The 12,946-nt window shown below is 36.6% G+C and overlaps 1 protein-coding gene across 4 annotated transcripts in view; it reads left to right on the forward strand.

Moving 5' to 3' along the window:
• The first annotated feature begins 279 nt into the window (after positions 1 to 279).
• Positions 280 to 12,946, forward strand: part of CFL2 (cofilin 2) — a 41,641-nt gene continuing 28,974 nt past the window's right edge. Inside the window, exons 1-3 of one of the 4 annotated variants that reach the window (XM_023748340.1) lie at positions 280 to 297; positions 642 to 949; positions 1,068 to 1,199. In XM_023748340.1, coding sequence (XP_023604108.1) covers positions 690 to 949; positions 1,068 to 1,199 — 392 coding nt within the window. In that variant the 5' untranslated portion in view covers positions 280 to 297; positions 642 to 689. Of the gene's footprint in view, positions 298 to 545; positions 950 to 1,067; positions 1,200 to 1,231; positions 2,202 to 6,990; positions 7,013 to 12,946 lie in introns of those variants that run through there. The other 3 variants (XM_023748342.1, XM_006107600.3, XM_023748341.1) reach the window with 3 other exon arrangements.

A 12,946-nucleotide genomic window follows, 5' to 3' on the forward strand; every position in this document is an offset into this window, starting at 1 on the left:
GGGGCGGCCCGTGATTTTAAACCCCCTTTCGGGGAGGCTCGGGAGGAGGGAAAAGGCTGCTGAGAACGCTTTCCCGGGTGAAAGGCGTTTGCACCGGACCCGTTAGGTCGGTGTCTGCATTTGCGCTGCGAGGCGATTACGTGGAAGCTGTGGGCGGTTTGGAGTTCACACTTGATTCTCTTTCCTTATGAGGAAACGGCACTGGCTAGAGGTCTTTAAAGAAAAAAAATAGTAGAAGCATTAACTGAAATCCAAGTGTGTTTTTTTAAGGCCTGCAGAGTTGACACAATACAGAAGGTATTTTTGCTGCTGCTCCCGAAGCTCTGACATCACCCAGTGAAAGAGGAAACATTTCAGGGATGGGACAGCCTGTATTTGTCCCTTTCCCTCTACCTCCCATTCACTCCAACCGGCAAACCACCTTTAAAAGGATGGGTGGGGCAGGACGAGTGAGAATCCTTAGATGCATTAATATGCTGGCACTTAAAATGTGGCAAATCTGATCGGGCTGCTTGCACGGGAAGGTGGCGATTTTTGATGTCCAGACGAAAGTGAATCCTCTCCAGGCGAATAGTAATTTTGGTTAAACCAAAGTACTTGTTCTGATTTACTGTTCTTTTTTTATTATTATTTATTTTTAGGCTTCTGGAGTTACAGTGAATGATGAAGTCATCAAAGTTTTTAATGATATGAAAGTAAGGAAATCGTCTACACAAGAAGAGATCAAAAAAAGAAAGAAAGCAGTTCTCTTCTGTTTAAGCGATGACAAAAGACAAATAATTGTAGAGGAAGCAAAGCAGATCTTGGTGGGTGACATTGGTGATACTGTAGAGGACCCCTACACATCTTTTGTGAAGTTGCTACCTCTGAATGATTGCCGATATGCTTTGTACGATGCCACATACGAAACAAAAGAGTCTAAGAAAGAAGACCTAGTATTTATATTCTGGTGTGTAAAAACAAAAGAAAAAAGCACTTTTAAAATGCAAGGATTGTTATTCACATAGTCAGTTTTGCCTTTGTTTTTCTTTTAAGTGGTATTCAACAATTTTTTTTTTCTTCTGTAGGGCTCCTGAAAGTGCACCTTTAAAAAGCAAGATGATTTATGCTAGCTCTAAAGATGCCATTAAGAAGAAATTTACAGGTACAAACATGGAATATTTTGTGCAGAGGAATTACTCTTTCTTAATTATAATAAGGTAATGGGATACATTATTTTTTTTCTTTTTAGGTATTAAACATGAGTGGCAAGTAAATGGCTTGGATGACATAAAGGACCGTTCAACACTTGGAGAGAAATTGGGAGGCAACGTAGTAGTTTCACTTGAAGGAAAACCCTTATAAAATGACAGTCAAGTGCCATGTGGATCTTAAGGAGCTTCCATTTCTCCAGCTCAGTCAATTGGAATAGTATTAGGTTTTTGTTTTTTTCCTCTTCCCACTGGGTCCTTCCAACACAATGGATGAAGGAAATATCATTCGTGTAAGCAGCCTATCAGTGATTGCCATTAGACTGTTTAATACTGTTACTTTGATGTAGAACCCAAGGAATGCCTTCCCATGATATTATAGCCAAAACAACTGGTTACATGCCTCCCTTGCAGCAAGCACTACACTGAATGTGATTGTCAATGTGAATAGCTTAGAGTACTGCAAAGGGTAAGCTAATTGAATGCCTTGAAAGTATTATCCACTGGTCAGATGGTAAACTTTATTCAGTATTATTTATCGTTGCATTTGATCGCAGTTCTATGAGGCTCCAGCATTCATACACCTCGCCTGCCTTGGCAAGCCTGTTTTTGTGACATGGCAGCACGGATATAACACTATGCATTGAGAGCACTTTTTTTTGTATTGAGTTTAACTTCCCACCCTCAAAAGGAATGCCAATTAAGTTGTGTTAACTGTGTCATCAACTTATCCGAGTAAGTCAGTGTTCATTCCTGTTACCTGCATATCTTCTGAAAAGAAGTAGCTGTTATTAATGCCTTTTTGTTTTCCATTGAGTGTACACTACTGATTAAGTGTAGGTAGGAGTTTTATGTTTACCATGTAAGTCTTGCAACACTAAAGATACTTTATCAGTCATGATGGCAATTTCTGTATAAAAGAGCCTTAAATGGAACGTTGTTTTTGAGATCAAACTCCCCACCCTCACAAAAATGGCCACTTTGCAATAAAAATTGTGGCATGTTACGGAACGTTGCCTTGTTTTCCTTGGACATTTTGCAAATGTTATGTGAAGCAAACAGCTATTATTAATCTCGGCATTGGTCATTTAGAATTTTTTCGTACGACATTCATGCGTGGTATTTTCCAGTTTTGTTGGGTTTATTTGGTTTAAAAAGATATACTATCCTAAAGCCAACTAATATAAAATATTAGAGGGATACTTTTATAAGCATTCGTTTATTTCCTTATGAATTAATATGGAAATCAGAATTTTTTTTTTTTTTTTTTGCACTTTGACATAAATACTCTCCAATACCTGATTTGTTCTTTGGATAAATTAGGGTATTATTTTTTAATTCACGTTTACATTTTTAAGTAGTTAAGTAGTACAAGCAGGAAGCTCTTATTGTGTATTTGATCATAATAAAAATAATTTGTAAAATGTCCACAAGTTTAATAATACTTCTCATATTTAGAGACTTTTATTTTAGCTACTGTTTCTTAATATATTTTACAAATAGGAAAAAAAATAATTGATGTAACAGTTTTAAACATTAGGAGTGGGGTTTGGCTGTGGTCCATACTGCTCTCCTTATAGAGAATCTGATCTGCTCAGTGTGAGCAGTTTGCTGTTAGCCAGAGCTATTTATGGCATACACATGCTTTTGTATCTTGTCATAGTTATCCACAAATGGCAAAACTGGACTGGATTCTACTGGTATGCAAAACAGGCATGCTAGTAAGCAGTCAGTGGTGGCTGAGAAGAGAACTTAACCCCATAGCTCTGAAGAATGCTCTTATCACAAAACAGGAAATGAAAAATCCCCCTTTTTTAATGTGTACAAGTAATTTGAATATGTTAATTAGATATTTTTCCATATTTTCAAAAGATTTTTTTAGTTGAAAACAAATAGAAGTTAAATATCTGGGCTTCCATTTAAAATTATATGAATGGCTTGGGATCTTTTGCACTGAGCGATTTTATTTCAGGCTTCCAGCTGTCCCTGTGAATTACCCTGAACATTCTGATAGCTTTTTGGTAAGGCCAAACTCCTCTAAGTAAAGCAGGAAGATACATATACAAAACCATATGTGTAACTGATACTTGTACCATGGAATTTTCCTCATTTTTCTAAGAAATAAGGAACTTTATATAAGTTATGTAGTATCTTTTGGTTTTTTATAGCTGATTTCTCAATTTTCGTATATGCCTCTTTAATTATATAATTTCAGAGATTAAATATTGCTTCAACTGTGGTACTTTGATTTGTTAGATCAACAGAACTGATTTTACTATTAAGTTCATCTTTGAAATACATCTTTGTGCATAAAGCCAAAAATATTGATAAAATTAATGGTTCACATGTTATTTGAGACTAATTTGGCATTTGATATTTTATTTTACAATCATTTACAATGAAACAATGTTCCAGTTAGCTTTAAAAGGTATACGGTGCTAATTAGTAAAATATTGAGGATAATATTTTACTGCTAGCTTGCAAAATTATAAGTGTTAAAAAATAAAATATATGAAAATATATAAAGCTGTTGAGATGTGTTTACTTCAGAACATTAAAATTTTTAAAACTAATATTGTAAATCAGAGAGGCACCATTATCTTGAGCCTTTTTTAGGATTTTAGTTGATTATACTTTCTCATTTAGAGATAATGATTTTCTTTGAAAACAGTGTTGTAGCAATTAATTTTAATATTGTCAGACAAATGGGAACAGTTGGCATGTATCCCAAACTGGCTATCAGCTGTTGTTTTCCATCATTATGTAATGTGGCCAGCATCGTGTATTTAATGTACCTTTTCAGATTGGAAGAAAAGCCTTTTGTTTAGTTTGGAGTTTCTCTGATATAGGTCCTTTGTAGCAACTAATTTATGGAATCTGGCAAATGAGCTTTGGAAGAAAATAGTTTTAAAAGTGTTTCCTTGTTAAGAAATAATCTCAGCAGTGGTAAATCATAGAGGAGTTGGAAACACCTTTCTTTACATTTGCCACTCTGAAAAAATAATCTGGTTCTGCTTTTTATAGGTCCTGTTTTTGCTTTCAAATTTAATACTTTGAGATTCAAAACAAATATGATTCATTTTTCAATGGATATTAAAGCTATTAGAGAAATGCAGGCAGGCTCCAGTGATTATTGCTTTTCAGACAGCATGAATTTATAGATTAGATATTCTGTTTTATTTCAAACCAATAGGAAATCTGAGGGTTTTCTTTTGCTCTTAAGCATTGAAGTAATTGCTTTCTTTCCATGTAGAATTGGAAGTCATCCCTCCACTTCAATTTCTTGTCATAAAGCATTTAGGCAAATTAATCTCTTTGAGCCTCAGTTTCTTCCTACTATGAGAATGTGACTATCTGTCTATCATATCTGGTTGCTGAGGATTAAATATGGCAAAGCCTTTTACAAAACAGGAAAAGGCTATGAAGATGTAATATATTCATTCTAAATGAGTGTAGTTAAGTAGATTTAAAAAACATGTTAAAAATAAGAATTACAGTCCTAGCTGGTTTGGCTCAGTGGATAGAGCAGGGGTGGGCAACCTTTTTGTGAGTGCCTGCCAAAACCAGCAAAATCTCTGACTCAAAATTCTGCGTGCCAACCCTAATTTTTTGAGAACATGTTATGCCTACTTGATATCTCTTAAGGTGTACATATGTGAAGAACCTTGAAGAAATAAAATTCATTCGAGCGACAAAAACACAGTATATGATGATGAAAAATACATTTATTTTTTAATGTATACATGTACACTGATAGTCCGACAGAAAACTTTATGACTCCGTTTGATATTATCAGTGGGACTTTTGCTGCTGCATCACTGATGACAGATTTTACATCAGGTTTATATTTCGTGACCTTCAGAGATATACATGAGCTACTACTTTCATCCGTCAGGCTACTCCTATTACGAGACTTAACAAAATTCATCACTGAGAACAAAGATTCACAAGCGTATGTGGATGAAACCAAAACATTGGTCAGATCTAGGAAGGCAGGGAGAGTTAAGGCAGAGGCATAGAAATTGCTCTTCCCCTCTCTCATCAATCCATGTCTATGGTCTTTAAGATAACTTATATAAAATTATTTATCTAAGATGCACCTACACTGAATTTATCTGAAAAATAAAGTCGATATTAAGAAAAAAATTGTAAATGGAAGATTATAAGAGGGTTTCGTGTGCCAGCAAAAGTTACTGGCGTGCCATGTTTGGCATGCGTGCCAGGGGTTGCCCACCCCTGGGATAGAGTGTCAGTCTGAGGACTGAAGGGTCCCGGGTTCAGTTCCTGTCAAGGGCACATCTTTTGCAGGCTTGATGCCCAACCCTGGTTGGGGTGTCTGTGGGAGGCAACCAATTGATGAATGTTTCTCCATCTCTCCTCCTCCCTTCCACTCTAAAACATCAATGGAAAAATATCCTTCGGTGAGGATTAACCAAAAAAAAAGTATTATAAGTCTTTGAACCTCTTTATTTTTGTAACCTACTTAATATGACCATTTAAAGACTAATTAGCTGATATGTAGCATCTTTTTCAGAATGAAGAATAAAGTGTGGCCTCTGAGTTGATGTTTGTTACTATTAATTTTTTTAAAAAGTGTAGTTTGCTTGTTCACATGTGACTGATCAGATACTATTTTTCCCTAAAATAATTTTGAAATAAATGAAAGGAAGTAGAGAAATATTATTGTTTTGGAATTTTTGTTTCCTGAGAAAGCCCATGCTCATAAAAATTTGAACTATATTTACACTTCAAGACTTTCTGCCCTGGCTGGTGTGACTTGGTTGGAGTGTTGTCCCATGTTCAATTCCAGGTCAGGGTACATACCCAGGTTGTGGGTTCAATCCCTAGCCAATCAATGTTTCTCTCACATCGATGTTTCTCTCCCTCCCCCTTTCCTCTCTCTAAAATCAATAAAAGGCATGTCCTCAAGTGAGGATTAAAAAAAAAAAGATTTTCTTAGATGTTTCAGTATTGTAAATTTATGGGATTATGGAAACCATAAGGACTATATAGACATTTTCCAGAAAGCAGATACCTCATATATATATATATATATATATATATATCTTAATCCTAAAACCTTGTGTATTTCCCTCCTCCTGTTCAATACTCATCTTCCTAAGGAGAGATAATACTATGTATTATAGTGTTTTAAGTCCTAGGACTTTGGTATCAGATGTCTGGGTTATTCACATATAGGCGTTAGGCCTTTAACACTTACTAATTGAATGATATTAGGGAAATCATTTAACCTCTCAGTCCTATTCATGTTTAAAAGAGGGGTAATAATTGTACGCCATTTCATAGGATTATGAGGACAAGTGAAAGCACCTGGAATAAATCCTGGCACGTAGTAAACACTCAATAGGATGACCCTAAAAGTTATAGTCCAAACCAGGACACTTTGAAGAGTAAAGGGGAGAGCTAGTAATTATGCCAGGACAACAGGCTTAAGCTGGGACAATCCCAAGCAAACCAGATGTGGTCACCCTATCAAGAGGAAGGCTGATATCAAAATGTAATACTTAACCGAAGGAACTGTATTAAAGATTCAAGGTCGTCATTAATTTCAATTATATAAAGTACTAGCATGTTGACTTGAGAGTCTCCTGAAGTAGGTAAAATTACCCTTAAGTAACCTTAGAAGGGTCAACTTAGGCCTTTTATGCCTTTTTTTTAATAGCTTTCCTTTTGATTTTCATACTTGTAAACTCTGATACTGCATTTTGCTATTATTGGTATGCTTTGTCTATAGTAGCTTCTCATAATTGTTTTTTTATTGTTTTTTGGGTTTTCTTAGAATGTGAGTGAGACATCAGTCAGCTGCCTCCTGCATGCCCCTGACCCAGAATCAAGCCAGCAACCTTTTGGTGCACACGAGGACACCCAACAAACTGAGCCACACTGGCTAGGGCTCATAATTGTTGCTTTTCATCTCACGTGGATTTGGAAATCCAAGTTTGTTAGAATTCTGTATAAAAAAGTGAATAGATTCAGAGTAAGTTACCTTGAGAGCAAAATGCCTGAGAACGTGACCTGTCTAACGTTCCTTTTGTCTGTGTAAAGAACTTTGGTACACTTCTTGGATTTTGGTTTTATCTATCTATATAAAAGGCTAATATGCTAAGTGTCCTTCCCTCTGCCCAGGTAATGACGTCAAGTAGCAACACCTGGCTTCCTCTCCCTAGCTATGACTAGCCTCCTTGCAGTTTCTTCAGCCCAGGAATACAACTTGCTTTATACCCAAGTGGAAACATTTACACTTTAACCAAATGTCTGTGAAGTGTTTTCATGTGCCTCATCTCATTTGATCCTCACAGAAGTCCTGGAGTAGGTAAATAGGAGACTCGGTGGAATCCCATTTTCTTTTCATTAGCCAGAAAATGGAGATTTAGAAAGCTTAGAAACTTGACCCAACTGAAAAGAAGTAAGAAATGGTGGACCTTGAAAGTGACTTCAGGTTTTTCACTGCACAGAATATAGTCAAACACTGCTGCAGTCAAATATTTTACCCTTTATTCTCCCTGCGTGATCTACAATAATAATCTGCTTTGTGTTGATATTTACTGCTGTGTTGCTGACAATTACCTGAAAGAGAAGTTGGGGTGCTTCACTGGGCTGGAAAAAGTTTAGCTACATTAGAAAGCAGGTCTAATTAAGCAAGTTTGTTCTATATCTATAATAGGTTAAGTTGACTTGCGCATGCACGATACATATACTGTAAAACCCTCACTGGTGGCAATCGCACATGTGTTTCAATCTGTCATTGTCACTCATGAATTTGGGTCACGCTTCTATTATAGAGAAAGGGCGAATAGTGATATTTAAATATTCTAATTTTTTTTCAATGTGCACAAATTTCATGCACCGAGCCACTAGTTCAGTGGTTTTCAACCTTGGCTGCACATTAGAATCACTTGGGAATCTTTTTAAAATCCTGATTTCTGGGCCTCGTCTTCCAGAAATTCTGTTTCTTTGTTACTAATGTTGTGGCCCCACCCCATAACAAAGAAACAGAATTTCCAGAGGATGAGGCCCAGAAACCAAGATTTTAAAAAGATTCCCAGGTGATTCTAGTGTGCGGCCAAGGTTGAGAACCACTGCATTAGTTTCTTTATAAATAAGGTATGTAAGATAGCTGAGCTGTAAAGGAGCTATTACTGTATCTTAGCGAGGTATCTAAAATGTCATTAATATTTAAACAAGTCATATTTGCCTTTGACTGTACCTATATCATTAAAGGCACACAAAGGAATTTGTTTCTATTAAGAGAAAGAAGGTTTATTCTTGATCAACTTTTTTTAAATTATTGAAAGATAAGCAGAGTAATCTTAAAAAATGTAAAATACCAGTTGACTTCTTTTTAACCTATTAGATTTTTCTTACATGCACCCTAGGCATGTTAACTTAGAAGTAGTTGTGATTACTCTTCATCTAGATCAGTGGTTCTCAACCTTCTGGCCCTTTAAATACAGTTCCTCATGTTGTGACCCAACCATAAAATTATTTTCGTTGCTACTTCATAACTGTAATGTTGCTACTGTTATGAATCGTAATGTAAATATCTGATATGCAGGATGGTCTTAGGCGACCCCTGTGAAAGGGTTGTTCAACCGCCAAAGGGGTCGCAACCCACAAGTTGAGAACCGCTGATCTAGATATAAAAATACTTTTCTTTATTCTTGACTTCTGACAGCTAATTTGATTGTATGTATACAACATTTTAGTAGTTTATTTGACAAAATTTTGGAGCAGATTTTTGTTCAAATGTATAATTTTCTCACAAATGAAAAAGCACTTATTTTAATAGATACTATTTTCTTGTATAATTTTATTTCTCATTTTATATAAACATTTTTAAAAATATATTTTTATTGATTTCAGAGAGGAAGGGAGAGGGAGAAAGATAGAAGCATCAATGATGAGAATCATTGATCAGCTGCCTCCTGCACACCTCACACTGGGGATCGAGCCCACAACCCAGGCATGTGCCCTGATCAGGATCAAACTATGATCTCCTGGTTCATGGATTAAGGCTCAACCACAGCCACGCCAGCCTGGCTTGTTTTATATATTTTTTAATAGTGGAATTTCAAATATTTCCTTTGGGAAGTTGATAGTTACGGAATGAATCAGAAAATTCCTGGGCATATGGCCCAGAGCCTTCTATGTGTTCCTGTGAGCTGATGGGGACTTTTTTTTTTTTTTTTTAGCTGCAAACTAAATAACCAGATAAAAAGAAAGGCATTTCTTTTTTTTTTCTTTTTTTTTAATTTTGTTTTATTGCTTAAAGTATTACAAAGAGTATTACATATGTCTCCTTCCCCCCCCCCCTTTGACATTCCCCCGGCCTCCCCTACCCCCCAGGGTCTTATGTCCATTGGTTATGCTTATATGCATGCATACAAGTCCTTCGGTTGATCTCTTACCCGCCCCCCCAACCCTCCCCAGGCTTCCCACTGTAGTTTGACAGTCTGCTCAATGCTGCTCTGCCTCTGTATCTGTTTTTGTTCATAAGTTTATAATGGTCTTTATTATCCATAAATGAGTGAGATCATGTGGTATTTTTCTTTCATTGACTGGCTTATTTCACTTAGCATAATGCTCTCCAGTTCCATCCATGCCGTTGCAAATGGTAAGAGTTCCTTCTTTTTTGCAGCAGCATAGTATTCCATTGTGTAGATGTACCACAGTTTTCTAATCCATTCATCTGCTGATGGGCACTTAGGCTGTTTCCAAATCTTAGCTATGGTGAATTGTGCTGCTATGAACATAGGGGTGCATATATCCTTTCTGATTGGTGTTTCTGGTTCTTGGGATATATTCCTAGAAGTGGGATCACTGGGTCAAATGGGAGTTCCATTTTTAACTTTTGAGGAAACTCCATACTGTCTTCCATAGTGGCTGCTCTAGTCTGCATTCCCACCAGCAGTGCACGAGTGTTCCCTTTTCTCCGCATCCTCTCCAGCACTTGTCATTTGTTGATTTGTTGATGATAGCCATTCTGACAGGTGTGAGATGGTACCTCATTGTTGTTTTGATTTGCATCTCTCAAATGATTAGTGACTTTGAGCATGTTAAGAAAGGGATTTCTTATGTTAGCATAGTTAGACACAGTTTTGTAAAAATGGCAACAGAGTATTTATTATGTTCTAGAAATCATAAAGCTTTGCTATACCACACAAGAAATAAGATATGAGCCCTGGTTGGGTGACTCAGTTGTTTGGAGCATCGACTGTACACCAAAAGGTTGAGGATTTGATCCTCATTTGGGGCGCTGAGAGGCAACTGATTGATGTTTCTCTTTCATATCCCTGTATTTTTTTTTTAATCCTCACCCAAGGAAATTTTTTTCCATTGATTTTTAGAGAGAGTGGAAGAGAGAGGGAAAGACAGAAATATCAATGTGAGAGAAACACATCCTGCACGAGCCCTGACCAGGGCCCAGGCCAGGGAGGAGCTTGCAACCGAGGTATGTGCCCTTGACCAAATCAAATCCGGGACCCTTTGGTCCACAGGCCAACGCTCTACCCACTGAGCAAAACCGGCTAGAGTATCACTGTATCTTTCCCTCCCTCTCTTTCTCCCTTTCTTTCTCTAAAATCAATAAAAACATATCCTCCGGTAAGGAGATGTATATGAGAGAGAGATGTAGACTTCATGAAATAAGTGGAAAAGAATTGTACATAAGGGTTAAATTAAATGGTTTGTACCATTTTTGTAAAATAGCTATGGATCAAAGATTTATTACTGCTTATTGTTAATTGTGTTAGAAATGTATAGAAATCATATAGTCTTTCTTTCAAAAAGTCTTATATGAGGGGGAAGGGGATGAGTTAACAAAACTGGTGTTAGCCATTTTCCTAATTTGAAATATATTTAGATTTTACAATGTATCTGATTTTTTTTAGGCTTAACTGCTTTTTTAGAGTAAAACAAAATTGTTGATTTGTTGTTTTAATTTTTTAAATATATTTTTATTGATTTCAGAGAGGAATGGTGAGGGATAGAGAGATAGAAACATCAGTGATGAGAGAGAATCATTGATCAGCTGCCTCCTGCATGCCCCCCGCTGGGAATTGAGCCCACAACCTGGGCATGTGCCCTGACTGGGTATTAAACTGTGACCTTCTGCTCATAGGTTGATGCTCAACCACTGAGCCACACCAGTTGGGCTATAGTTTTTAAGACTGTTGCATATTGAGTAGTATGTATCCTTTGAATTGCTGTATTAGAATTATATTTGTTATGAAGTTGATTTAGCAGTACTTCCCACCTTACCTTAGTTTTGTTTTTATCTGCCTGCTAAAGAAAAAAATGCTTTATAGTTATAGTACAGCAGTTCTTAAGAAATATCAGGTGACTGAATTAATATCTTGTATCCTGGCCATAGGAAAAAGTTTTGGAATTACTAGACGTATCATTCAGTGTCATTGCTATTGCAACAAATAAGTTTCCTTCTTGAGCTGGGTATTTTATTTCATTCAGACTTTCTCTTGGCAATATGTAAAGTAAATGAATAGAATTCTAGAAAATGAGCGTTAGGTGAAACAGAAAATTTCATGCTCTCTCTGCTTCCTGTCGCTGCGTCGGCAAGGTAGGGGAGCCGAGCTAGCTCGAATAAAGACTCTTATGCTTTTGCATTGGGAAAAAAAAAAAAAGAAAATTTCATGACATTCTCATAGCAAAACCCTAAAATTATGGGCCACGCTAATATGGTTGATATTCCTTTGAGTAACTCATTAAAATAATTGTGTTTTTATTTAAAAAGGAACATATTCAGCCCAGCCGGCATGGCTCAGTAGTTGAGCATCGACCTATGAACCAGGAGGTCTTGATTCCGGTCAGGGCACATGTCCAAGTTGTGGGCTCCATCCCCAGTGTGGGGTGTGCAGGAGACAAATGATAAATGATTCTCTCTCATCATTGATGTTTCTGTCTCTCCCTCTCCCTTCCTCTTCAAAATCCATAAAATATTTTTTAAATAATAATAAATAACTAAATAAAAAGAACCGTGTTCAGTGTGGCACCTCTGCAAAATACAGAAAAGAACAAGGAAGAAAGGTAAATCATGAACTAATTTTTTTTTCTTTTTCAGAGAGGAAGGGAGAGGGAGAGATAGGAACATCAATGATGAGAGAGAATCATTGATCAGCTGCCTCCTGCACACCCCCTACTGGGGATGGAAACCCCTACCCGGGCATGTGCCCTTGACCGGAATCAAACCTGGGATCTTGCATGATGAGGAGCCAGAGCAGAGTTTTAAGCAGAGGAGTGGCATGATCTTTCTGAACCACAAATCTGACCATGTTGAGAATGCATGGGAGAGTGAGGAATTTGGAGGCAGTTAGGAGGGGAGGCTTTATTAAGGCAGTGGAAAGTACATTTGGAGCGAATATATTTGAGAGGAATGTAGAATTGATAGGACTTCATTAATTTTATAATTAAATGAAAGGTGTAGCTTTAATTATTATTTGCAAAAGGTTAGCTATATTTTTAGTAATATTGATATTTAAAGTCACTTAAGCATCAAAGTGGCTCAGAAAAGACAACAGGAAATCTATAAATGTGAAAGGGGGGAAAAAACACATTTTTAATGACTGTAGTAACATTTTGAAAGCATGAAACAATCATTAACTAAAAAATCACAGGTCTGGTATGTGAATTTAGATTTACGATCCAGATTTGCAGTAGTTTCATATTACTGGATCAATGGTAGGAAAATTTAAAACTACATAGCTATAGCATCTTTGAAA

This window comes from Myotis lucifugus, unplaced genomic scaffold, assembly GCF_000147115.1.
Source record: "Myotis lucifugus unplaced genomic scaffold, Myoluc2.0 scaffold_1289, whole genome shotgun sequence".
NCBI classification, from domain to species: Eukaryota; Metazoa; Chordata; class Mammalia; order Chiroptera; family Vespertilionidae; genus Myotis; species Myotis lucifugus.